At 36.1% G+C, this 27156-nt stretch overlaps 2 protein-coding genes across 5 annotated transcripts in view; both read left to right on the plus strand.

Annotated features, from left to right (window-relative positions):
- LOC134848506 (stomatin-like) overlaps nucleotides 1–27156 on the plus strand; it is a 331343-nt gene that overhangs the window by 145822 nt on the left and 158365 nt on the right. The window lies entirely within an intron of this gene.
- Nucleotides 314–25529, plus strand: LOC134848886 (broad substrate specificity ATP-binding cassette transporter ABCG2-like). Of its 4 annotated transcripts, none has more exons than XM_063866406.1 (14): nucleotides 314–439; nucleotides 8402–8808; nucleotides 9287–9470; nucleotides 14260–14409; nucleotides 18130–18445; nucleotides 18897–19166; nucleotides 19377–19546; nucleotides 21160–21225; nucleotides 21459–21634; nucleotides 22240–22364; nucleotides 22786–22940; nucleotides 23988–24077; nucleotides 24520–24722; nucleotides 25079–25529. In XM_063866406.1, exons 2-14 carry the CDS (start codon nucleotides 8450–8452, stop codon nucleotides 25221–25223), a joined length of 2409 nt encoding a protein of 802 aa, XP_063722476.1. In that variant the 5' UTR covers nucleotides 314–439; nucleotides 8402–8449; the 3' UTR covers nucleotides 25224–25529. The 4 variants fall into 4 exon arrangements, with proteins under 4 accessions (XP_063722476.1, XP_063722475.1, XP_063722477.1 ...); XM_063866405.1 differs by lacking the exon at nucleotides 314–439 and adding an exon at nucleotides 4481–4926; XM_063866407.1 differs by lacking the exon at nucleotides 314–439 and adding an exon at nucleotides 6114–6134.

Raw genomic sequence — 27156 nt, forward strand, 5'->3', positions numbered from 1 at the left:
TGGAGTTCAAGAAAAAGCAGTACAGATTGTTCCGACCAGAGTTCTTACAGAACGGCTTTCCTCGATTTACATATTTTGAGACGGTGAATGGTTAATTTGGTTTTTAGGTCATTTTGAATTATGCTAGCTTTACAAAATAGCAATTGTTTTTTAATTATTAACCGGTTGTTCTGCTAGTAGCACAGAAATTTCGTCAGCGTTAATAGTTGCTAAAAAAATTATAAAGAAAATTCCTGGAAGTTATTCTGCTTCAATCAGGCGAAACTATTTACCGGTTCATTTGCCGACAGGCACCATATATGGTTTTTAGATAGGCCATGAGAAAGAGCCATAATTGCATAACGCATAAATTTGGATTGGGATTCTGTTATTGCTGAGTTAATTTTGATGCTGCCAAGCACACTTTGTGTGGGAATCCTCTGCAAACAAATGATAAAATGTAAGGATTTCCTTGAAAATATTTTATGAATTAACCAAAATACGTGCTGAGCATCATCAAATTTTTGGAAAAAAAGTGTTATAAAAAATCAATTTTTTTTCTTTGAAGTGTCTTTTGGTCGTCCTGGTGCTTAACTGTTATTGAACAATAGCCTACACAAATGAAGATTAACGAGGTCACCTTTTCCAATTAAAGTCGCAACCAGTAAGATAACTCAAGCGACGCCTTATGCAACCCACTCTTTTGAAATAAGGTTATTGCAATTTCAGCCAGTTTATTATGTATCTCTGCTGATGTACACAAGCAAAATCGTGGTTCATACTAATAGTTCACTTTTGTACAATTTAAGTGGCACATTTTGCTCAATTTCGGATTGGCGAGCGTTTTAGCAGCAGGTGTTTTATCCGCTTTCTCAAGATGGGTTCAATAGTTGCTGGGATTTATTATTAGATGAAGTGTTCATGTTTAAGCAAGGGTATTGGTAAAGAATGAAGATAACAAGGAAGCTGCGTCAGTGTGGAAGAACAAGAAGTAGTGAATAGGAAGTCCATGCTTCGATTACCGTAGTCGGATAATCTTTTAACTTGTTTTAACGAACTGCAGGTTATTCTATATTTGACTGATGCCTCTTAAGATATTTCATCGTCAAGTATTTATTTGAGTGAAGTAATGAAATATAAAACAAGAACTTCTGGTTGTTGTGCTAGTAGCACAGTGTTCCGACAACAATGAATAAAAAAACTTCGAAAAACTTTTCTATTTTTACGAAATTGTCTTTTTTATGCGTGTTGCTAAACAAACGCGTAGAATGTTATTAAATTAGGCATGATTGACAACAGTTTCAACAGTTGTCTTCGAACAAATCACAGCCATAAAAAATCAAAATGTTAAAAAGTTTTTTTGCTTTTAGTAGAAAATTTTATTGATTTTTAACTTTTTTTATTGCCAAGGAAACGCAAGTGAAGTTTCCAAAACCAGTGTTCTCTGAGTATCAAATGAGTGATCAAATGACACTGAGTCTTGTAAGATCTTCTTGCTCGTTTTACTTGGTCGAAATTACACTAAAACTCAAAAACTGCGAACCGCGTTTTCTCAACACTAGGACAGCTTTTTGATAGTTTTTTGTGGTTCGAGTAAGGACTGAAAGAGTGTTAAAATGGTATATCATTCGACCTATTCCGATGAGTTTTTGGTTCTAGATTTTGCATGGAAAACAAAAATAGGAAAAACTAAAGCACCCTAGACAAATTTCCTCCCAGTTTCATTGACAGGAAAAATGATGCGTTGAATAAAGTAAATCTGCGCATACAACAATAGTTGCATTAGTCGGAAAATGAAATAGTTCTGATATAATTCTTTTTGCATGCCATTTCTAAATGAAAAATGAGATCAACCTAATTCCCATTTAACTGAAAATTGGTCTGATTGGTAACAAAATATAACAGAAACTGGAAGGTAAAGAAAAAACGTTATTCCCATCTGGTCGTAGTACGCTGAGTTTCTGACTGATGGCAAGATTTTTTTTGCGCTTAAGGCTAGAAAAAACCGGCACGACAAGAAATTGAATGAGAAAATCAAAACAACGCCCGTCGTATACCAATTATGTAGCTAAAGGCAGATTTTGACAACCATGGGCTCAAAATAAAGTGTTACCAGGACAACTGAATGCACAATTCGAGCACTAAACTTAGTTCAAGGATTTTGGGGATTTTCAAGCAAAGGCAAAAGGTTGCAAACAGTTCAATGTGCTTTTGAAAAGTGTGGCAGAAGGTTTCATTGCAAGAAAAAGATGAGCAGAGATCTCAAGAATTTAAATGCCTCGGTCCAGACCTCCCATAGTGGTGAAAATAATCAAGGAGTTGACAGCATTGTTCAAGAAGTTGAAAGTGGTGAAAGAATCGCAGAGATCCACCAGCAGCCCAGCAAGGGGGTCTAAAAAAGACATTTTGGTTTGCCCTTACAAGACTGTAACAACACATTTGTCTATGTCAGTGGTTTGGTCGGACTAAGTACATGCCAAATTACCATGTGAAACTGATCAGCGCATCAGAACCGACCGTCTCAAGACCCGAACTGAATCGGCAAAACTTCGACTCAAACCAAGACACTAGCACAGGTGGTGAGGTGCTACCTTGTCCGCTTGTATCCTAATGGTGCTCTGTGAAGTATCGTTAATCATGGGTGAAAGCAAGGCCAATGCCCTATCCGACAAGTCATGAAGGCGTTGTTTCGGTGCGTACATTCGAAAAGAATACTGCAGATTGTAGCGGTATGCGCTCCACTGCTATCTCGAAAAGGTAGACGAGTTCACGGTGGGAGACATTGACTTCCTTTGTCTAGTTAGTTTTGTTTGATCGAGTCAAAACCCTTGCCCCTGATTTTGACTAGTTGGGGGTGCAGATGGGAGGATTTTATTTTTTATTTCATACGAATTTTCAGATTGATCTAGTGGCTCATTAAGTTAAACTCTAGTGGCTCAATTAATAAGTCGACTCCAAGTGGACGATTGAACTACAGGAAACCTATTATTCGCTACCTACTATAACCTACAAGATGGTCTCACAAAAAACAAGAGCAAAACTTAATTCTAGTCGTAAAAATGGAAAAAAAACTGATAATGAAAATACTAGACTGCTTTTATATCAGACCAAAGATTGAATGTTCCAAATGCTTTTTTTTCATTTTTTAAAAGTTTTGTGAATCAAATTTTTTTATGATAAACTACAACATTTGGACTGACAATAGCAAGTAGCTTGAGTAATCAAATAGGGGATTGATATGACTAATTTGCTCGCTTCTTGCTTCCTATTTTCGAGCTGAAATCATGAGGCGAGCTGATGAGCCATTGTAATGTTTGTACTCAGTGACAGAATATTTGTTTTCGGAATGGGTTTTTCTTCACAGAAATTTCAATATCCGTTTTTGGCTCAAAATTAGAAAAACTTATCTGGAAAACTAAGTTCTTGAGTTATGGGGGATTGGGACAACTTGGACCACTATAACTCCAATTGGGATAAATAACGCGGGATATATTTTTACTTTTCAATCCCAAGCTCCAAATTAAACGGAGGCAAGGAATTTGCTTTTATCAATACGTAATCAGGCGGAAAATAGAGCTCTTTGTACTGCACATAGCGTGTGGGGGTTTAAATTAGGAAATACAAATTTAAAAAAAAAGAATTTCTAACCTTTTTGGTGCGTATTTAATATTTTTCATATTAAAATTATTCATCAAAGTTAAAACTTTTTATTAAAGTGAACAGGCAGTCGGAACAATCATGGTTTAGCTCTGATACAAGCAGTCCTGTTTCAATTCGAACCAATTTCGACAAATTGCCCTACATAATTAATTCGTGTAACGCATTCAGCATCATAGACATAATCTTATAAGCACGCATGTGTTTGTTTAAAAATTGGCCAAGTTCGCCGTTTTCAAAGCCCATTACTTAGCAAAAAATAATTGCAGGTTTCAATATCTTAATTTGGAAAAAATGATTAAAAATTTTTAATTCGTTTGCCCAAATTGGCCCGAATAAATCAAATCACCCCAAGCATGAATATTCCCTTAAAAACGAATAAAGAAACGAATTCTTCTAGGCAACTTAAAAGCACATCTTTTTATTAGTGAAGAATGTGTGTAAAAAAAAGTTTTTGTTATCCTGTTAAATAACATTTTAAAAGTTTTTGGAGCTTTTTTTGTTGCTTTTTATTTGTGTCTGCGTCGCCGTCTCTACATAAAAAAGAAAAAACAGTTCTATAACCAGTTAAAACAAATGAAAATGATTAAAACAATTTTTTGATTCTTCTAATTTCGTTTAAATTTTTTGAGACAGATGATCATGTTTTGATCTCAATTGTTGCCATCCACTTTCCTATCTTCAGTGATGCCAACCTTGGTTCAGCTCGCATATGTACAAATGCAAGGGTTTGTTCTCAGCTCCAAATATTTTCTTTCGAAAGTTATTTAGGTCACAGCATGTCTTTGTAGGTGAGCTCAAAACTTTCAATTCAGAGATATTTAGAGCTTAACAAGACATGGTCCTATCTTATACAGGTTTGGTTGATAGATTGATCTTCTAGATTAAGAGCAACGCGTTCAAATGTCTTCCAAACTCAAATCTGTCTTTGCTATATCGCTATGGAGTTTTAATCTCTTTTAGCTCGACATTGGAAACCGTGTTTTATTTGATCAATTCTAGAAAGTTGTTCACAATTTTTGCGTTTAATTTGGGTCGTCAGATTCGCTTTATGTGTAACAACTTTTGCTATCAAAACCTCATTTTGTACCAATCTACATTGAGTTTTTGATGTGGCTAACATTGAGTTTTTGATGTAGATAGATGGTTCAAAATTTTTTGAAGCTGATTAAACGCTTCAAAAATTGTATTTGATGTTTTTTAATAAATCTTGAGTGATTGGTCAATATTATTTTGTTATCAGTTTTGATTTCGGAGACCAAATATTATTAGCAGATCTGAAAGAAAAAGGTGAGCGAAGTTGTTTAGAAGTCGGTTTGTTTGTATAACATAAGAGCGACAAAAAATCAGAATTTTCGGTGCATTTTTGACCGTATATCGTATAACTTATTAAGCAAAAAATGTTGTTTTGTTACATGTATTGGTTTTTATCACGTCATGGGACAAATTGCTTTACGTTTGTTTTTGCTTTTACCTGTGCAAATTAAAACGCCACCAAACGCAATTTCAGTTTTTATTGAACCAAACGTTGTGTACTATGTAGAATTTTAAAGCACAAAATCAGCTCTAAAATTTACTCGCATTCGACCTTTGGTGCCTTTTTGTCATTCAAATTTTAAATGTTCTGTAAAAACGCTGAATAAATTTAATTTACAGGACAGCTATTTTTCTATCAATTCCCATTCAGCGTATCAGGTTAGTTGAGTTTCCTAATTCGGATTTTTTAAACTGTTTTTGGACTGGTATTGTTTTTGTTCCGACTTTCGATACGAAAGTAACGGAATGTTTGTGCTTGGGGTGAGTTGTTTTTCTTCAGACAAATTTCGACTTTTTAACTAGCCATTTTCGAAGGAACTTTTTTAATATCATTCAAAAGGTATTGTTGTCTTGAGCTTAATTTTGAAAAGATGTTTCACCTGTGATCATTTTTTGTAAAGTTATGGGGGTTTAAAAAACAGCAATTTGGCCAATTTGGGACAATTAACGAGCAATATATTTCGCGCTATTAACGCGTCAGCGGAGATTTAATCCGTCTTAGAAATCGTTCCAAATTGGTTGAAGGAAGCTTGTTTGCCATAATTGATTTGTTACTAGGAGCGAAATCTATACCTTTGTACTTTATATGGCGTGTGGGGGATGATTGTCACAAAAAATTTCAAATCTCAAAAAAAAATTCGTTTCAATTTATTACATATAATTTTTTGATGTTATTACTGCTTCATAGGCCTTAAAAGGCAGTCGGAAAAATCAAGGCTTCGCCCTGATACGAGCAGTTTTGTTCTGTTTTATAATAGATTAGAAAGACCTCTCATTATGAACAGTTAAAACTGAGTTGTTTTTGGCTTTTCTTATTATAATTGCGTTGAGTGCTCAGCTCGATCGTAATTGCCGTTTTATCCAGTTTCATTTCTCAATAGAGTTTGGGTGGGGGATAAAGATGCAAGTTTTCACTAAGATCGAATGTCTAAAAAAATTATTAGCAGATCTGAAAGAAAAAGGTGAGCGAAGTTGTTTAGAAGTCGGTTTGTTTGTATAACATAAGAGCGACAAAAAATCAGAATTTTCGGTGCATTTTTGACCGTATATCGTATAACTTATTAAGCAAAAAATGTTGTTTTGTTACATGTATTGGTTTTTATCACGTCATGGGACAAATTGCTTTACGTTTGTTTTTGCTTTTACCTGTGCAAATTAAAACGCCACCAAACGCAATTTCAGTTTTTATTGAACCAAACGTTGTGTACTATGTAGAATTTTAAAGCACAAAATCAGCTCTAAAATTTACTCGCATTCGACCTTTGGTGCCTTTTTGTCATTCAAATTTTAAATGTTCTGTAAAAACGCTGAATAAATTTAATTTACAGGACAGCTATTTTTCTATCAATTCCCATTCAGCGTATCAGGTTAGTTGAGTTTCCTAATTCGGATTTTTTAAACTGTTTTTGGACTGGTATTGTTTTTGTTCCGACTTTCGATACGAAAGTAACGGAATGTTTGTGCTTGGGGTGAGTTGTTTTTCTTCAGACAAATTTCGACTTTTTAACTAGCCATTTTCGAAGGAACTTTTTTAATATCATTCAAAAGGTATTGTTGTCTTGAGCTTAATTTTGAAAAGATGTTTCACCTGTGATCATTTTTTGTAAAGTTATGGGGGTTTAAAAAACAGCAATTTGGCCAATTTGGGACAATTAACGAGCAATATATTTCGCGCTATTAACGCGTCAGCGGAGATTTAATCCGTCTTAGAAATCGTTCCAAATTGGTTGAAGGAAGCTTGTTTGCCATAATTGATTTGTTACTAGGAGCGAAATCTATACCTTTGTACTTTATATGGCGTGTGGGGGATGATTGTCACAAAAAATTTCAAATCTCAAAAAAAAATTCGTTTCAATTTATTACATATAATTTTTTGATGTTATTACTGCTTCATAGGCCTTAAAAGGCAGTCGGAAAAATCAAGGCTTCGCCCTGATACGAGCAGTTTTGTTCTGTTTTATAATAGATTAGAAAGACCTCTCATTATGAACAGTTAAAACTGAGTTGTTTTTGGCTTTTCTTATTATAATTGCGTTGAGTGCTCAGCTCGATCGTAATTGCCGTTTTATCCAGTTTCATTTCTCAATAGAGTTTGGGTGGGGGATAAAGATGCAAGTTTTCACTAAGATCGAATGTCTAAACAAACAAAATAACACTAACACTGCTTAACTTTAAACAAGACTGCTCGTATCAGGGCGAAGCCCTGAATGTTCCGACTGCTTTCTTAGGTCTATAGAGCAGTAGAAACATGAAAAAATTAAATTTAATTAAATTTTTTTTTTATTTTGAGCTTTTTGTGAAAAATTACCACCCCACCCGCCATATAAAGTACAAAATGATAAATTTCGCTCGTAGTTCCATATAAATTATGGCAAATAAGCTTCCATCAACCAAATTGGAACGTCTTCTTAGATGGATTAAATCTCCGCTCACGCGTTAATAGCACGAAATATATCGCGCGTTAATTGTCCCAAAATGGCCATATTTAAACCTCCATAACTTTACGAAAAATGATCACAGGTGAAATATCTTTTCAAATTTAAGCCCAGGACAACAATTCCTTTTGAATGATATAAAAACGCCGTCAAAAAAGGCTAGTTAAATAGTCGAAATTTGTCGGGAAAAAAAAACCCACCCCAAGCACAAATATTCCGTTACTTTCGTTATAAAAGTCGGAACAATTAGCCTGCTGCAAGTCATAAATACTAGCTATAACCTGACATTCGTTTTTTTTCAGTGTGCTATAAAATGAACGCATATGCTATAGCTAAAAATCCCGCCTGCTTGAACCTTTTCAAAGAACTGGCTGGTTCGTTGAACCAGTTTGAAATCAAATTCTATCCCTAAGTTCCTTTAATTTTTCCTAATGTAGCGGACGCTCCAATGGAAATCAATTTGTGATTCCTTCGCAGCTTAACAAACCAACTGTATTTTATACCGACTAAAGTAACGTGAAAATAGCTACGTGGTACAATGAAAGTGCTAGCTTGCATGTGCTGTTTATACGTGCAATTTATAACCAGTACTATACCTATCCTGTGTCAAATATTCCAACTATTTGAAGTAATAAAGTTGCAAAGCAAAAACTTTGATTATAAGTAAAAAAGGTGTTATTTGTTGCTCAACAAATTGAGTGCTATGTTACTTTTTTGCGGTTGAACCACAAATTTTTTCATTATCATTTGCTTGGATTTTCGTTATCTTGTCATTTTTTCCGTTCTGTTTATAGCAACGCATAACACACTAGTGGACAGAAAACTGTGCTTGTTTGAGGCGGATGATTGTTATTTCAAAAATGACTGAAGAAAATCAAGAAGAAAAAATTACAAGTACTCCGAATGCTGAAATATTATCAAGCAAAGCAGAAAAACTAGAAACATATATCGCAAACGAAAACAACGAACAGGACGAATTGCCAATCAGCAGAAATAACGTGGTGAAAATATTAAGTAATGGCCTGGATTCGAAACTAAGACCACAGGATTATGACAACGTCAATTTGGAAGCTGGCAGGAATGCCGGCAATGGTATGAAACAGTTTGATGACAACTGTTTCACAGTTAGTTTGGTAGATGTCAATTATTCAGTGAAAGCATACTGGAGATCCAAATCGAAACAAATTCTTCATAACATCTCGTAAGTTGAAGTTAATTGATCAAATTTTTAACTAGTGAACTAAGTAACTCCAAGATTATTGGCTTTGTTTCTCAAAACGTTTCAAGATTGGCTTTGTTAAAAGTGATCACTTTAGTTAGATAACTACTCCGGGCTCTTTAATGTCAGGAAATTTTTTATTTAGACGTGTCGACTGAAAAAGTTGAAAGATTTGCAATAATTTCAAGTTTTGCAACATAACTCTCGTAAGTGAACTAAGATTGTTTACGGAAAAATTTCTTCCGGTTGAAAATCCTGCGCGAAGCTTCCAAATAATTGGGTAACCCTCTATTTCTTGAATTTGACGGTAACGACCTAAAAAACTACCTCAAAAACGTATGTACGTGTTTTTAAAAGGTAAATCTTTGTAACTGCAGCACTTTCATTATCGGATAAGAGTCGTATAATCTCATAATTGCCAGCTATTTTAGCTCGCAATCTCTTGTTCTTTCATTTCCAGTCTTCACTTCGAGCCAGGTCTGAATGGGATTCTGGGTCCCTCTGGGTGTGGAAAGACCACTATTCTGGATTTGATGGCCTGTCATAAACCCATGCAGAAGAAACACCTCTCAGGACACATTCTAGTGAATGGAAACTCCATCCCTCCCAACACCTTCAGAGCCATATCAGCATACGTGCCACAGGTGGGTGGGAAGCCATACTCAATTAATCACGTCCAACATCCACGTAACCACGTGTCTTACTTAAGTAATCACGTCCACGTAACCACGTGTATTACTTAAGTAATCACATCCACGTAACCACGTGTCTTACTTAAGTAATCACGCTTACACGCCGTCCAATTCTGAATGCGAGGCGACGCTTGCTTTTTCTATAAGATTGTCCACAAGTTGAATTTCAAAGAATTTGTTTCCGCAAAGTTGAATATCAAACGCTACAAAGTATTTTTGGCATTGGTTTTTGACGCTTTAGTATGCTGAAAATCAGAAAGAAAACGTCTCGTTGATACTGGTTGTAGACAATGAAAAAATTTGCTTCTAAATAAGTCATTGCAGCTCGAATCATGACTGACAGACCTTCGGTATGCCATATCTCTCGTTATTGTGAAAACTCTTTCTGTGGAATCTGAATTTGTGTAAAAAACACGTCCTGACCTGAAAAGTTATTCCCGCAACACAATTGGAGCAATAAATTGACTTCGGAGCAGTATTATTTCCCATTTCGCGATCGGAAGACTAAACTAATTTCGAAGCAATTTTTTCCCATTCCGCGATCGAAGACAAAATTGTTTTCGGTGCGCTTTTTCCCACTCCGCAACCGGAACAGTAATTTATTTGACTTTGGAACAGTATTTCTTCTCACTACGCATTCGCAACAATAAGCTGACTTCGGAGCAATATTTCTTTTCACTCCGAGATCGGAACAATAAATTAATTTCGCAGCAGTATTTCTTCCCACTCTGCAGTTGGAACAATAAATTGACCTCGAAGCAGTCTGTCTTCCCACTTCGCGATCGGAACAATAAATTAATTTCGAAGCATTGTTTTTCCCACTCCTCGATTGAACACAAAATGATTTTGGTGCGCTTTCTTTTCCACTCCGCAACAACAAATTGACTTCGAAGCATTTTTTGCTTCTCACTCCACAATCAGAGCAGTAATTTAACTTGTAGCAGTATTTCTTCCCACTTCGCGATCAAAACAAAGAAATAACTTCGATGCAATATTTTTCCCAATCCGCGACCGCAAGAAAAATTTGACTTCGGAGCAGTCGGTTTTCCCACTTCGCGATCGGAACAATTATTTAATTTCGAAGCAATTTTTTCTTACTCCGCGATCGAATACAAAATTGACTTTGGAGCAGTATTTCTTCTCACTACGCATTCGCAACAATAAGCTGGCTTCGGAGCAATAATTCTTCTCACTCCGCGATCGAAACAAGGAAATAACTTCGCAGCAGTATTTCTTCCCACTCTGCAATTGGAACACGAAAATTTACCTCTCATTCGTTTTCACACTTCGCGATCAGAACAATAAACTAATTTCGAAGAATTGTTTTTCTCTCTCAGCGATCGAATACAAAATTGACTTCGGAGCATTTTTTGCTTCTCACTCCACAATCAGAACAGTAATTTAACTTGTAGCAGTATTTCTTCCCACTTCGCGATCAAAACAAAGAAATAACTTCGATGCAATATTTTTCCCAATCCGCGACCGCAAGAAAAATTTGACTTCGGAGCAGTCTGTTTTCCCACTTCGCGATCGGAACAATTATTTAATTTCGAAGCAATTTTTTCTTACTCCGCGCTCGAATACAAAATTGACTTTGGAGCAGTATTTCTTCTCACTACGCATTCGCAACAATAAGCTGACTTCGGAGCAATAATTCTTCTCACTCCGCGATCGAAACAATGAAATAACTTCGCAGCAGTATTTCTTCCCACTCTGCAATTGGAACGAAAATTGACCTCTCATTCGTTTTCCCACTTCGCGATCAGAACAATAAATTAATTTCGAAGAATTGTTTTTCTCTCTCAGCGATCGAATACAAAATTGACTTTGGAGCGTTTTTTTCCACTCCGAGACCGGAACAATAAAATGACTTTGAAGCAATAATTTTTCCCCACTCCGCGATTGGAATAGAAATTGACTTTGGAGCAGTATTTTTTCCGACTCCGCGATTGCAACAAGAAATAATTTCGGAGCAGTAATTTTCCCACTCCCCGGTGAGAACTATGAATTGATTTCGGAGCAGTATTTCTTCCCAATCCACTATCGGAACAATTAATTGACATCAGAGCAGTATTTCTTCCCACTCCGCCATCGACTCAAAAAAATTACTTTGAGCATTATTTTTTCCAACTCGATTGGAACAATAAATTAGGTTCGGAGCAGTTCTTCTACCCACTCCGCCATCGGAACCATACATTGCCTTCTGATCATTGGATCCTCTCACTCCGCGATCGGTACAATAAAACAGTTTCGGAGTTTCAATTCTTCCCACTCGGCGGCTGGAACAATATTTTGACCTCAGCAGTCGAAATAATAAATCAACTTGGAGAGTTAATTCTTACCACTCTGACATCGGAATATTAATTTTACCTCGTAGCAATCTGTCTTCCCACTTCGCGATCGGAACAAAAATTTGACTTCGGATCTTTAGATCTTCTCACTCCGCGATCGGAACAATAAAATAGTTTTGGAGCAGTAATTCTTTCCCACTCGGCGACCGGAACAATATTTTGACTTCGGAGCAGTCTGTCTTCCTACTTGCCGATCGTAAGAAAAATTAATTTCGAAGCAGCCTTTTTTCACATTCTGCGAACGAAACAATAAATTAACTTCGGAGAGGTAATTCTTACCATTCTGACATCGGAACATTAATTTTATCTCGGAGCAATTTGTCTTCCCACTTCGCGATCGGAACAATAAATTGACTTCGGATCATTAGATCTTCTCACTCCGCGATCGGAACAATAAAAAAGTTTTGCAGCAGCAATTCTTCCCTTTCGGCGACCGGAACAAGATTTTGACTTCGGAGCAGTCTATGTTCCTACTTCGCGATCGTAACAATAAATTAATTTCGAAGCAGTCGTTTTTCACATTCTGCGATCGAAACAAGAAACTAACTTCGGAGCTGTAATTTTTACCACTCTGACATCGGAACCTTAATTTGACTGCGGAGCAATCTGTCTTCCCATTTCGCGATCGGAATAATAAATTGACTTCGGATCATTAGATTTTCTCACGCCACTCTCGGAACAATAAAATCGTTTCGGAGCAGTAATTCTTCCCACTCGGCGATCGGAACAAAATTTTGACTTCGGAGCAGTCTGTCTTCCTAGTTCGCAATCGTAACAATAAATTAATTTCGAAGCAGTCTTTTTTTTACATTCTGCGAACGAAACAATAAATTAACTTCGGAGAGGTAATTCTTACCAGTCTGACATCGGAACATTAATTTGACCTCGTAGCAATCTGTTTTCCCACTTCGCGATCGGAACAATAAATTGACTTCGGATCATTAGATCTTCTCACTCTGCGATTGGAACAATAATATAATTTCGGAGCAATAATTCTTCCCTTTCGGCGACCGGAACAATTTTTTTGACTTCGGAGCAGTCTGTGTTTCTACTTCGCGATCGTAACAATAAATTAATTTCGAAGCAGTCGTTTTTCACATTCTGCGATCGAAATAAGAAGTTAACTTCGGAGAGGTAATTCTTACCACTCTGATATCGGAACATTACTTTGATATCGGAACAATCTGTTTTCCCAATTCTCGATCGGAAGAACAATTGACATCGGCTCATTAGATCTTCTCACTCCGCGCTCGGAACAATAAAATAGTTTCGGAGCAGTAATTCTTCTCACTCGGCGACCGGAACAAAATTTTGACTTCGGAGCAGTCTGTCTCCCTCTTCGCAATCGTAACAATAAATTAATTTCGAATCAGTCTTTTTTTTCACATTCTGGGATCGGAATAATAAATTAACTTCGGAGCGGTAATTTTCACCACTCTGACATCGGAACCTTAATTTGACTGCGGAGCAATCTGTCTTCCCACTTCGCGATCGGAACAATAAACTGACTTCGGATCATTAGATTTTCTCACTCCGCGCTCGGAACAATAAAATAGTTTCGGAGCAGTAATTCTTCCCACTCGGCCACCGTAACAAAATTTTGACTTCGGAGCAGTCTGTCTTCCTACTTTGCAATCGTAACAATAAAATTATTTCGAATCAGTCTTTTTTTCACATTCTGGGATCGGAATAATAAATTAACTTCGGAGCGGTAATTCTTACCACTCTGATATCGGAACATTATTTTGACCGCGGAGCAATCTGTCTTCCCACTTCGCGATCGGAACAATAAATTGACTTCGGATCATTAGATCTTCTCACTCCGCGATCGGAACAATAAAATAATTTCGCAGCAGTAGTTCTTCCCACTCGGCGACCGGAACAATATTTTGACTTCGGAGCAGTCTGTCTTCCTACTTCGCAATCGTAACAATAAATTAATTTTGAAGCAGCCTTTTTCCACATTCTGCAATCGAAATAATAAATTAACTTCGGAGCGGTAATTTTTACCACTCTGACATCGGAACATTAATTTGACCGCGGAGCAATCTGTCTTCCCACTTCGCGATCGGAACAACAAGTGAACGTTGGATCACGTAAAGTGAAACCCCAAAAACAAGCTTTATCATTTTAATCCTACCTAAACTCCTATGATAATAATTAATATAACTGTAAAATAGTCGGTCTGATTATTCCTCAGCAAATATCAATATATTAATTTAAACTAAATGAAATCTTATTTGCTCCTGGGCGAATTTTTTGAGGCCTACTGAAATGGTTTTTATACTGTTCAGCAGCCAGAAAATTAATCTGGAGGGTAGTTAGTTAAAGTTAAACGAGTTGTTTCTTTGTAATTAACGAAATATATTTAGTTTTTTCTTCTTTTGTAGGACGACAATCTGTCTGAGTTTTTGACTGTTCGTGAGAACTTGATGTTCAGTGCCAATATGCGAATGGTGGGCAAGAGTTCAGTGGAGAAGCTGGCTGCTGTGGACCGCATGATCGAACTACTCCACCTGGAGAGGTGTCACGACACTCTGGTACATACAACTAAACTTATACCATTTAGGACATATTTACAATTACAGAAGCTAAACGTAGTGTAATAGAACGATGCAACTTTTTTTCCTACCTAACTCGAAAATAAAAATGCTTTTTATATATGGGTGTAAAATGGTCAACGCTTACTTTGGATTTTGATGTTGCAACTTTTAAAACAATTAAGTGGAAGAATAGAAAAATGAAGAAATAACTCGAGAGTGTTTTGTTTTACGCAGATAATATTGTACAATGAAAAGAATTCACTGTTTGAAGGGCGTGTCGCATTTATCTGTGTCAAGTTTCTCTGATTATACTTGCGAGATTGCGAGCGGAGTGTATCAGTATCTACTTTATTTTTCCTAACCTAACAAAAAAAGTGCTCATTGGGTGGCACTTTTGCTATAATAACTTTTCTGAAATTTCATAGCATATATTGTCTGCTTTATCCGTTGCTAATGTTTTGCCTATTATTAAGTGTCCGTGGCCGAGACGTTAGGTCTCAGGTTCAATTCTGTCGCGTTGCTCAATTACTTTACTTATTCTTTTTATTCCAGGCTTATTTCTACTTTTTTTTTATTTCTATTCAGAGAGATGCTTTTTTGTCGTGTTCTCGCTAGTGTTTGCAAAGCGCAGTTTCTTCCCTGTGTCAAAATTTTGTGGACAGTCATATTTCGGTTTTAAATGTCACGTAGAGTTAATACAGTGCAGATTCTATATCTCCGGACCATATGCATAAAAAGCGTTTTTAACAAATTGAGTTGACTTCCGGTGAAAAACAATGAAAACAAAAATTGCAGAATTAGTATGGTGTAATTTGTTTATCAAAAATCAGGCCAGAGATGTTGATTGTTTTTGATTAAATTAGTCAATTAAAAATTACGCCAAAGTTACTGAGTTAACTACTGCAAAAAATAGTTGAAGGAGGTAATACTCATAAAAAAAAGTGTACAAAACGTTTATACGTTGTTTTTAAACAAGTTAGTGTTTTATAGACTAAAAGGACTTTTTTACTTTCAAACTAGCAAATATATTAAATTTATAACATTTTTGGAGAGTATACTTTTTGCAAACTTTTGTGTACTGCGTTAGGGGCTTCTTTTGATATAAATTTTGTCAGTATTTGACTTGTTAGTTTTGGCGTAATTTTTGATTGATTAAAAAGTCAAAAACTATTAGTTTTTTTTCTAAAAGGTTGGGCTCGAATTTCACAGAGTAACGTGCACCATATTAATTCTGCTAATACTCCAACCATGTTTTCTTTTCATTGTTTTCACCTAAAGTCAACACCATTTGAGAAAAACTCGTTTTCAATTTCAGGTCTTGTGGGTTTCGCCCGGATAATTTAAATCAGCACTGTATCCGTTGAATAAAAGCGCCTCCAATACTGCATGTGTATATCAACATTTTTCTTGAATGATTACAGCTTATTTTTTTCTTTCTTTGCTTTTCCATGCAATTTGCAGTTTTCCGAAAGGCTTGAAGACTTCAGACCCATGTTCAAATTGGTGTTTAATGCATTGTCGAGACATATTCAGATGCCTCGCGACATACAGTTATTAGGTCGCTCAAAACCGGACAGATTTTTGTCGGCAGATTTTGCGACATCCCATTTGTGTCGCGGAAAGATTCGAATTTTTGGTTCGCAATGGTCGTGATTTAAATCTCGGGTTTTCACTCTGGAGGCATTTAGCATACTACATGTTTTTGATAAATGACTTTTTATGGGTGTTCCTGATTATCATAGTACGAAAACGAAACCTGATGCAAATTGCTAGAAAATTAGTCCAAGCCTAATTTCAACATACGCTCAGAAGTTTTTTTTTGCCGGCCATAAAATTCGAGGAACCCATTGACATGCTTTGCTTATCCTCACTCAAGACAAGAATGTCACTTTAGATAAAAAAAAACTCGATTTTTTTTATAAACGGAGCTATCGAAAAATGCGGCGAACTCTGAAGCTCGTCGTAAGTGTTGACGAAGGCGCTTCTACAGAATCGTGTGCTATTTCTCAGTACCACATTGTTTTTAATCTAATAGATCAATGTGCTCGAAGAGGTGTTAGGTAAATAAGACGACAAGACATTAAGACGACATGAAATGAAAACGTCATGGCATTAAGACGACAAATGAGAAATAAAACATGTAAGTTAAACTGTTCCTATTTAAGCTAAGCATATTTCTCAGAAATTCAATTTGAGAATTTGTGTGTAGCGTTGTCTTAAAATCCCGCCAAAAGTGGTTGTCATCTTATCAGCTGTCGTGTTATTTATCGGACCCCGCAAAACAATTTAGTCCGCTTACTTCAACTTTTTTCTAAGCGCTTGACGTTTTTAAGTATATTTTAATTTCTCATGATTGATTTGAAAACATTTATTTGTGTCGTATTTTTGTTAGTTTTTTTGAGGAAAAAATAGAAAGCTTGTTTACGCTCAAATTTAGTTTTTTAATGAGTTTATTTGTGTTTTTTTTTTAAATATTGGTCGATTTCATGTGTTAAACAAAAAGCAAATGACTCTTTTCAATAACAAATGGCAAATGACGTAGAAAAAATGCAATTGACTTAAGTTTCAAAAAAGTATTTTAGTTTTAGATGTCCCAGCGGAACAGAAAAATTGCATGACGATTGAGTGTTCCAACATTGGGTTGGTTTTGCCGAAATAAAGGCAATCTAACAGATTATTAAACTAGCGAGCTTGCCAGCGTTAGTGTATTAGTACCAACATTCTTTTCTTCTAACCTAACTTGCAAATAAAATTGTTCATTATTTGGTGACAAAGTGTTCTTTATTTGGTAGCACTTTTACTATAATCGCGATCTGTATTATTGGAAATTTCATAGCATCTGTTCTCTGTTTTATTTCAGGCTACTGTTTGTGAGTGCTTAAGCGTCCGTGGCTGAGTGGTTAGCGCGTGAGACTTATAACCTCTAGGTCGCAATAGGTCGGAGATATCGAATCTCAGAACTAGCAGAATTTTTACTAATTCGATTCTTTTATCTACTTTTATTGCGCTTTATAGAGCTGATTTTTGTCGTAATCTCGCTAGCTTCGCCTCTGTGTTAAGAATTAAAATGATTTATTTTTATTGAAATCCAAAAAAAATCTATATTTCATTTTTTTGGTTTCTTCAGTTCATTGACACTTCTCCAACTGTATGATGTCTATATTTTTTGTTTTTAAATATAGCGCGTTAATTATCCACGTATTCTGAAATAGACAATTTACAATGTAGTTTTCAGTTGTCACTTGCTTTCGTAGGGTACTTAAAAGCAACAGCAATTACGATATCTAGTTCCTCTATTTTCGTACTTTTTTTGCGGGTTCCGGAGTCAATGTCTCTGAAATTTCTGTGTCGATGGTGAGATTTGGAGCAATTATCTAATAAGTTCTCAAATCAAAGCAGTTTCTTCATTTTAATTTGTATAGTGTTTTCCTAGTTTCATTTGTGTTCAAGTGTTCTCGCTTAGTTGGGTTTCAATGTTTTTTACGTGTTGGCAGATCCGAGGGGTAAGAAGCACCACAGACATAATTTTTGATACAAATCTGCTCCAATTTATTAATTGAATATTATCAGTAAATGAAAATCATCCAACGACTGAAAAGATTTTGTACACTAAATTATTTACACATCAAAGACAAATTATGTGATCAAAAATAGTTCAAAATTCACACTGCTTGTTAATTATAATAAAGTTTGGTTGGTTATGAGTTCAATTTTCAGGTGGGAAATTTCCTGATTCGTGGAATTTCTACTGGTGAGAAGAAGCGAACTTGCATTGCTATGGAGCTCTTACTAGAGCCGCAGATTCTACTTTTGGACGAACCGACCACCGGATTGGACAGTTTTTCAGCCAATGAGATTGTGAATTGCCTGACTAAAGTAGCCAATGAGAATGGACGGACTATAATCATGTCTTTGCATCAGCCGAGATACTCTATTTTCAAGAAGTTGGATAATTTGACCTTGTTGACTGTTGACGGTCGATTAGCGTACCACGGACTGGCTAAGAATGCTAAGAGTTACTTCGAACAACGAGGTATGCAACATTTTTTCAAAGAGCGTACAAAACTTCGTAGGGCTAATAGAACTAATATGTATCACATGTGATAAGACAATTTTTCCGCGTGGGAAAGATCCTTCTACTTTTTACGCAGAATTGCTATTGTGCCTTTGATTATGATCTTTTTGCTCATTTTTAGTTCTGTATTTTTTACACTGGAACTTTGCTGCAATGTATTTACCATTCTTTCCTGAAAAATATATGAAAATTTTTATCACCTATACCGCCTAAGTGTCAAATGCTTTTCGAAGTGTTTGGTGTGTCGCCGTTTTAATTTAGTTTTCTGGAAATCAAATAACGGTTAACAAAAGCAGAACAAAACTCAAAGTTTGTAAAAACAGGTAAAAACGAACCAATAGCAATAAAAAGCAATGTCAAAACATTTTGTGCTAATTTTATTGTATCATGAAACTGCAGTGTGTTTTAGACTACTTCTGCGAAGTGGCCGAGAACCCCTGCGACTTTTTCCTGGATCTAGTCCAGAGCTACGCCCACGAGGCTGGGTCAGGATCCACAGGCAGCAATGATCACGTGACTTTTTCCAGCTTGTGTCAGAGCAATGACGTGCACCCCCAAATGGTGGAGAATAAAGTGGCAAATGGGGGCAGTAATATGTCGGTTAATTATGACGACACGACTGCAGTGATTACAGTGCCGAATGGAACCCACAAAATGACAAACCAGCTCTCCAAATATAGTATGTTTATGTTGTGAAATTTTCATCAATTGTTTTTCATCATTTTGTTAAATTTTTGAAAACAATCAGTCAATTTGAATTTAATCAGATGTTATCTGTACGAAAGTTTCAAAACCTGCACGTCTCAAGTTTCAAAATAAGTTAAATAATGCTTTTGGCTTGCGTGAAATAATGTTAAATTTTTTGATGGTTCTTTTTTGTCTAAAATAGACACAGACAAGAGTGGTTCCAAATCGTCTTCACCATCAGTTGGCAAGCACACTCTGGCCCGTCTGTTCCACTCCAGTGACGAGATGGGGGATATGAGGAAGAGGATTGAGAGCACTTTCCACTGCGAGAAGATCGAAGCGAGCAGGAGCTACCAACCATTCTCCACTCAGGTACTCACACTGTTCCATGCAGAACTGTATCCAGTTGCGGATTTAGAGGGGGGACGCCCCCTCCTCAGGGATTCGACCCCCTGCCGACCCAAAGGGTCCCCTTTTGTATTATTTTGAGATATCCATATTTGCTGACGGCGCCAATCTATACTAATTTTGAGGGGGGAGCGCGCCCCGAAAAAACGCGATCCCGCGCCTTTTTTTGACCTTTTTTCAAAAAACGGGGCGCGCCAAGGGGGGAGCACGCGCCTTTTTTGGCCTTTTTTCAAAAAGTTGCCTGCGGCGCAGAAAATTTGGTCAAATTAGTGTCTTTATAGTGATTTGGGAGAGCTCAGAAAATCAATTTAGTCGACCAAAAAAAAAGGTCGATCATTTTTTTTGAAACCCCCCCCCTCGAGAAATTCCTAGATCCGCGCCTGGGTGTATCTAAGAACTCTCGAGCAAGGAGGGGGATTTTCATGTTTTTGTTTTAAATTGTTGTCAAAATTGCAGGTTGATTAATTTTCCAAGCTTGACTGAGAGTTAGAAAAAAGCAAAGACCTTTTTCGTCAAATGACCGGTCTTATTTCTTCAGATTACTTCTAAAATCTTTTATTTATTCAAAATCAGGGGCGGATCTAGGGTTTTCTCGAGGGGGGGGGCTAATTTTCAAAAATTTTCGAAAATTTTGACGACCTTTTTTTTTAGGTCAACCAAATTGATTTTCCGAGCTCTTCTAAAGAACTAAAAAGACGCTGTTTTGTGTTTTGGCCAAATTTTTTGCGCCGCAGGCAATTTTTTGAAAAAACAGGTCGAAAAAGCCGTTTTTGGCCACTTTTTGGAAAATTTTGACAAAAAAATCGCGTTTTTTTTTGGCGCGCGCTCCCCCTCAAAGTTAGTATATATTGGCGCCAAAAGCGCCTTTAGAAAAATTTTAGCGTGGGTCGGCCAAAAATGGATTTCTTGAAAAGTATCAAAGGGGGACCTTTGGGTTGGCAAGGGGTCGAATCCCTGAGGGGGAAGGCGTTTTTGTTCTTTGTAAGAATTTTTTTTTTGCAATAGGGTGGATTTGGTTAACAAGATCCCTAATGTCTGTTAGGGCTCTTTAGGTTTAAAAAATTTTTTCTGATTGCTTACCTTAATTTTCATATATTCGATCAGTATTTTATTGGATTTAAATCTTTGACCTCTGAACTTAATGAAAACTGTGTTTAGATCTCTAATTCAAGAACTGGAAAGCAAAAAAAAAAAGAAATCCCAACCACTCTCGACAGAGTGAGAAGAAACAATAGTACAGATTTTTTTTCAAAGTTTTGATTCGACTTCCAAATTTCAAAAATGCTTGCTGTGTCGAGAAAAACCGACGCGAGTTTTTCCGTTTGTCAGACTAAATTAGACGGGGAACTGGCTCTCATGAGGCTTTATTCTCATATATCTGTAATTTCTACACTATTGTAGCTGCTGATATCTATTTTTTATTACAAATAATTTCACCTCCTTTTATTAAACCAACAGCAGAAAAATTGATGAAATTTTTCTCTTTTTTTAGGTTTTTGTCTCATTTTTGAAATCCCTTGCAGCAATCAGCGTTATGGGAACCCTACTTTCGCATCAACAGGCTATTCTTGTTTCAGATGAAGACTCTGTTCGCAAGAGACGTGAGACAACTTTACAGAAACCCAGAGTGTCTTTTTGGTCAGGTGAGATAACAAAAAATCTTTAAAAAAAAGAGAAAAGTTTCATTTTTTTGAGGTTATTCGATTTACTCGAGAAAAAATTATAAAATTTTGAAAACCGTGTCAATTTCAAATTTTTGTCTTGGTTTCTAAAGCTCGCTAAAACTTTTCCTTCTGTTTGCTGGCTATGATTTTTAGTTTCAATGAATTTCTATTAAATGATCCTTTTAACAATGACTTAATGGTGTGTTATCTAGGTGATTATAGCGACCATGTTGTCAGTGCTGTTCGGTGCCTTGTACTGGCAGAGTGAATTGAGTCCTGACAGGGGCTTCCAGAACAGACACGGTCTCTTCTTCTTCCTCTCCCTCTCCCTCATGATGATGAATCTAGCACACATCGAACTCTTCATCAGTCAACAGAAACTATTCTTGTCAGTTTCACATAAATTCTCCTTTTATTATAAGAAAAACAGTCAAAATTTATAAACTCTTATTTATATTTTTCAAAAATTTTGTGTTAAAAATCGTGTTCATTGCTAAGATATCCAAGTTAATCCCTTCTAGCGTGGATAATTAGTTCTATTCACCAGCGGATTTAGGAGGAGGGGGGATTCGACCCAAAGAATCCCCTATGTACTATTTTGAGATCTCGATTTTTGGCTGACTGACCCTAAATTTTTTCTAAAGACGCCTTTGGCGCCAATATATACTAATTTTGAGGGGGAAGCACGCACCGAAAAACGCAATTTTTTTGGTCACACTTGTTCAAAAAGTGCCTTAAACACCCTTTTTGGCCTGTTTTTTTTTCAAAATTTCGCCTGCGGTGCAGAGATTTGGTCAAAATAGGGTCTTTAGTGATTTGTGACAGCTCGTAAAATCAATTTGGTCGACCTATAAAAAAGGTCGATGAAATTTTGAAAATCCGCCCTCCCCGAGAAAATCCTACCCCTCCTCCTATTTATAGTTTTTTAGTTTTTCGTAAAACAAAAAAAATTATTTGTATTTTATGCGCGTATATTTGTGTGTGTGTTTTTAGTCACGAGTATGCAAATGGGTTCTTCTACATGTTGCCCTACTTTCTGTCCAACACTCTGTTTGACCTGCTGACCTTGAGAGTGGTGCCGGCAGTCATCATGGGCGTCACCCTCACCTACAGCGTCGGTAAGAGCCAAAATTGACCTTGAACAGCATCAGGTTCTTATCTTGTTCCGAGTAACTACTACATGCAGGGGTGCATCTGCAATTCTGACTGGAAGCTATAAACGGCTGGGGGATTACATTTGAGAGAGATCAAATTTGCGAGCTCATCGCCTTCTAATTTTTCGGGCAGAATTTGACTTCGTGTAATTTATTCTTCCTGTTGCTGAAGAAGTCTCTAAACTAAATTTTCAGCGGATATCAAAACAAGTAGATTTAGAAGATTTGAAAATTTTGTTATTTATTATACTGCCTAATGCTTTTTTGGTTTCGCCCCAAGCCGAACTAAATTGTAGATGTACAGTTTCATACAATGATTGGTTATAAGTTTCCGGTTTGAACATAGAAATTATTATTGTGATTCAAAAGGTGGCTTCCTTTGCAGGTCTTCGGTCGGACGTGGACTCTATGTTCTTCTTCCTGCTGATGTTGATTCTGTTGGCTGTGAGTGGATGCGGAGTGGCCTATCTTACCACCTCCATACTCAAGACATTCTACATCTCACACATCGCAGTCATGCTCGTGTTCGTCGTCATGATGGTAAAAGAAGACACCTTTCACCCAAACAGCATTTGAATCTTCTTAAACATCGCCCTACTTTTGCATATTGTATCTACTGCATATTGTATAAATTGCCACCCCTACAACTTGCCACCCCTACTTAACAATCGCCCTACCTTTGGTATCTACTAAAAAATTGCCACCGCTACAAATAAAAGAATTAAATTAGCACTAGAGCGTTGTATGTAAAATTCGCATTTTGCTGCATTCTGATTCGTCGGAAATTCGACTAACTTAATTTAGTTAACAATTGCCCCCCTCCCTTTCTTGAAGGGGGCAATTGTTAAATTGTTAAGTAGATTCTAGGATTCAACTGATCCCTGATCCGCTCAATCTGCAGACCCCAGCTCACTTTCCCAGCGAGACGACGTTTTGAGTGCGAATGCACGGAATGAACTTTCACTTATATAGCTTGTGCGATTTTTTGTTACTTTTTTGTGCCCGCTCATTTTTTTTTGCACTTTGATTTTTTCAAGTTTTCAAATGAAAGGCAAATTAATCTTTTCATTGAATCAAATGGAAAATTAATTCCAGGCAATTTAAATTGAAGGCAAATCGGAAAATTGGAAATGGCGGAAATAGTGGAAGTCCACTTTATAGACTTATTCTCAGTGAATAAAAATTTTGCAAATTGAGTTAGTTAGTTTTCGCAAATTGAAGTAAATTAAGTTATATCAATTGAGTGCGTCAATCATGAAAAATTGTGGAAATTCAGACCACATTAAGGCAATTTATTTGCAAGGAAACTCATTTTAAGTGAAAAAAAAATCTGTCATATTTTTTCAGTTTCCTTCCATTCACTAACTTTTTCCCAACTGTTTGATGGATATTTTTCTCCTGGTTCACAATGACTGTATATTTTGAATTCTTCAGTTTTTTCTCACCGCTTTCTCTCAAAAATTGACACAAATTATTTTTAATTTTAAGTTTAATTTTGATTTTTTATGAGACCACTGTAGTCGGAACATTGAGATAGTTTCGTGTGCATGTGATTAGTAGAAATTGTGAGCACTTGGTTTTGTTCAGGTCTTCGCTGGTCTCATCATCAACTTGAAGACTCTACCTGAGTGGGTGGAGCTACTGAAGTATGTCTCACTTGTCTACTATGGAGTGTCCGTGAGTATATAATTGTGTATTATATTTTATAGTATTTGTATAGTATATTATTGTTTATTATATTTTATAGTTTTGTATAGTACATCATTGTATGGTATATTATATTGCAGGCTTCTATAGATGAACATGCAAAATATAGATGGGTTTGCGGGCATCGTTCATGGATTTTATTGTGGTGTTTATTGTTTCAGAAAAAGTCTTAGAAATTTTCAAGGAGAGCTCCAATCTCGCTATCGATTAACAAAAAGGAAATGGCGTGAAAATTAGTTTTCACCTTTAGGCCCAGAAATGGTTTGATTTTTCATAATTCTCATCGAAACAAAAACAACCATTAATCATGTCTGGGCTTTTCTATCAAAAAGGTTTCAGTCATGCTCGTTTTCCTCTGAAATTAAACAGATTTATTTTTGTTAACCAAGTCATCTTGCATGATTGTCTGCAGGGTCTTTCTGTGAACGAGTTTCTTGGCCTTGAGTTCTGTGGCCAGACATCAATCAACGCAGCCTGTCCTGGCATGGAAATGGCCCTCTCCCAAGCCACCATATCGGATGAAAACGAAGGAGACTCCATCTCACGTGCCATCATGAAGTTCTTGAGCACCCCAGAAACAGCCGATAAATTGTTCTCACAGCAGCTCGACATATGGTAATCGGATCTCTTCCTAACAACCCCCCCACCGCCCTCTGGTATCATTGACACTATAAAGGTTAAGGTTTATTTGATATAGAAGTACAAATCGCATTTACAACTATATCGGGGCCATTATACGGGCTTTAACAGCTCAACTTGTAGTTGTCCTTAGAAATGACTTAGTCAACGACTAATTACAGAATCAACGAAATTGAATTTACCTTTGTTTTGAGGTAGATGAGCGAGTCGAAATAGTTTACCACACTTGATCAGTCAAAATAGGGAAGAAATTTATTTATTTTTTCCATTTGGACGAACTACTGTAGCTAATCCACGTAGTCATTTACACACAAAAATCGATCTTGTTTTAGCGTTGAGGGCAAAGCTGGACTTGACATTCAGGGAATTGACTATGAAAACGTGAACAAATACTTCTACGCTCTTATGGTAGCAGTTGGTGCTCTTATAGCCTACACACTCACGTTCGTCAGGCTCTATTTCTCAAACAGAAGATGATCAAAAATGAACAAACTTTAAATCGAGTTTCAAATGCGAAATGAAAAGTAACCTTAACCTTACCTGTCAACTAGCTGAGGCTAGAACTTTGCCAAATATTGACATATACTAATTCCGACTTCCCCATATGAAGAAGCATAAAAGTATGCTCTCTATGTCTCAGATAATATCACCCTTTTATATTTTGTTAATCCTTTCTGAGTTTAGTTCAAACTGGTGCTTATCAGTGTGTTGTCATAGTCAGGGCATTTGTATAGTATATTTTAGATATTTGACTTAAGTTAATTTAAATGAAGCTCCATTTTTCGTGAGATTGAAGCAAAACTTCAGAATGATTCAAGTTCAAACTAATATTTCATGCTCACATCAAATTAAACAAGTATAGCGGGTAGCTGTGCAAGGATCACAGTATGTCCCAACCGCATTCATCTTAGAAAAAAAAGGAAAGTAAAGCAAATTTTTAAAAAAGCATAGCCGGTTACTGTGCAAGTTGCACAGAATGTTGCGACCATAGTCTTAAAAACACAAAAAGAATTTTTTTTCAAAATAGTGTAGTTTTTTCTTCGTGGTGCGATAAAAAGATCTGAAAGAGAAATAGACCTTTGGCAAATTCGACAGTCATAGTAAAATAGGCCACTTGTAAAGCAGTTTTGCAGAAAAATAACGGTAAAACAAAAAAATCGTTAAAAAAGTCAAAAAATTTTCAACAATTTCAATGTTTTTGGAAGAAATTTTTTAAACTTTGAAGTTTTTGGTTCCAAAATTGGCACTAAAAATTTTCACAAACTTTACTCAAGTAAAACTAAATTTTCACGGCTTTAATTAAGCATAAATAAGCTATTCGAAGCCTGCACGCTCACCTTATCAGTTTGAAATCGAGCCAAAAATCAGAAAAATCCAACAGGTTTTTCTCAAATTTTTTTATCGTGATTCATTTCACTACTGAAAGGTGTTTTATTTGATATATCACTCAACCCATTCCCGTGATTTTTCGTGGTACCTGATTTTGAGTGGAAAAAATTAAAACACTCCCAAATACAAAAGTTCCTCCGCATTTTTCAAATTGTTGGAACAACTATAAGATTTTTTTCCATCATTTTCGTCTGAAATTTTAGTTATTTTTTGAAAAAATGGAAGGTTAAATTACTTCGGAAATGTTAGAGCGAACAGTAGCAGGAGCAAATATAAAGTAAAGTTGTTAGAAGAGTTTCTTACAACTTTTTCGAATTGTTTTTGAAATCCATATCACGGCTGAAAGAGCTGAAATAACTTTCCACACTCCGACCAGTCAAAATAAAGAAAAAACGCCCAAACTATAGTTCTTTATGTTGGTCAAATAAACAAAAGTTCTTTTTAAACTGGCCAATTCCTTGAAGTCGCCTCAGATCTTTTTAGATTTAAAAAGATAATAATACAAGTGAATATTTTATTTGTCTTAAATCGTAGTTGAATGAATTAAAGTATGATTCTTTCTTCAAATACATAAGCTTAGTTAGAACGCGGATAATTTTGTTTAAATTTTGCGTTTCTTCATCTCTTTAAATTTAACTAAGGGAAAATTGTAGGTTGTATTTCTTTTTGTATTTAAACTGAGAGATTCAAAATTTTCCTTGGGACATGAAAGAAGGGGTGTTGAAAGAACAACTAGTCCTGAGCCCCAGTACTTTGTTTTCAAATTTTCTTAATAATTTTTTAATAAGGTCTAGATTGATTTATTTAATGAATTTGTTCATTAAGCTTGAGGAGAGCAGCAAAGAATGAATATAGTTTATGCTATTTGAAATTTAAATTGAGTTGCTTGTGAGTTATCTTTTGTTTAAAGGTCAATTTATGTAGAAAAACAATGTCAAAAATTGTTTTTATTTGGAAACAAACTGGCCAGTACAATTACTGCGTCTCTTTTTTTTTCAAAAGTGAGAACGAAAACTCAACC

This window comes from Symsagittifera roscoffensis, chromosome 6 (genome assembly GCF_963678635.1).
Source record: "Symsagittifera roscoffensis chromosome 6, txSymRosc1.1, whole genome shotgun sequence".
In the NCBI taxonomy this organism is placed as follows: Eukaryota; Metazoa; Xenacoelomorpha; order Acoela; family Convolutidae; genus Symsagittifera; species Symsagittifera roscoffensis.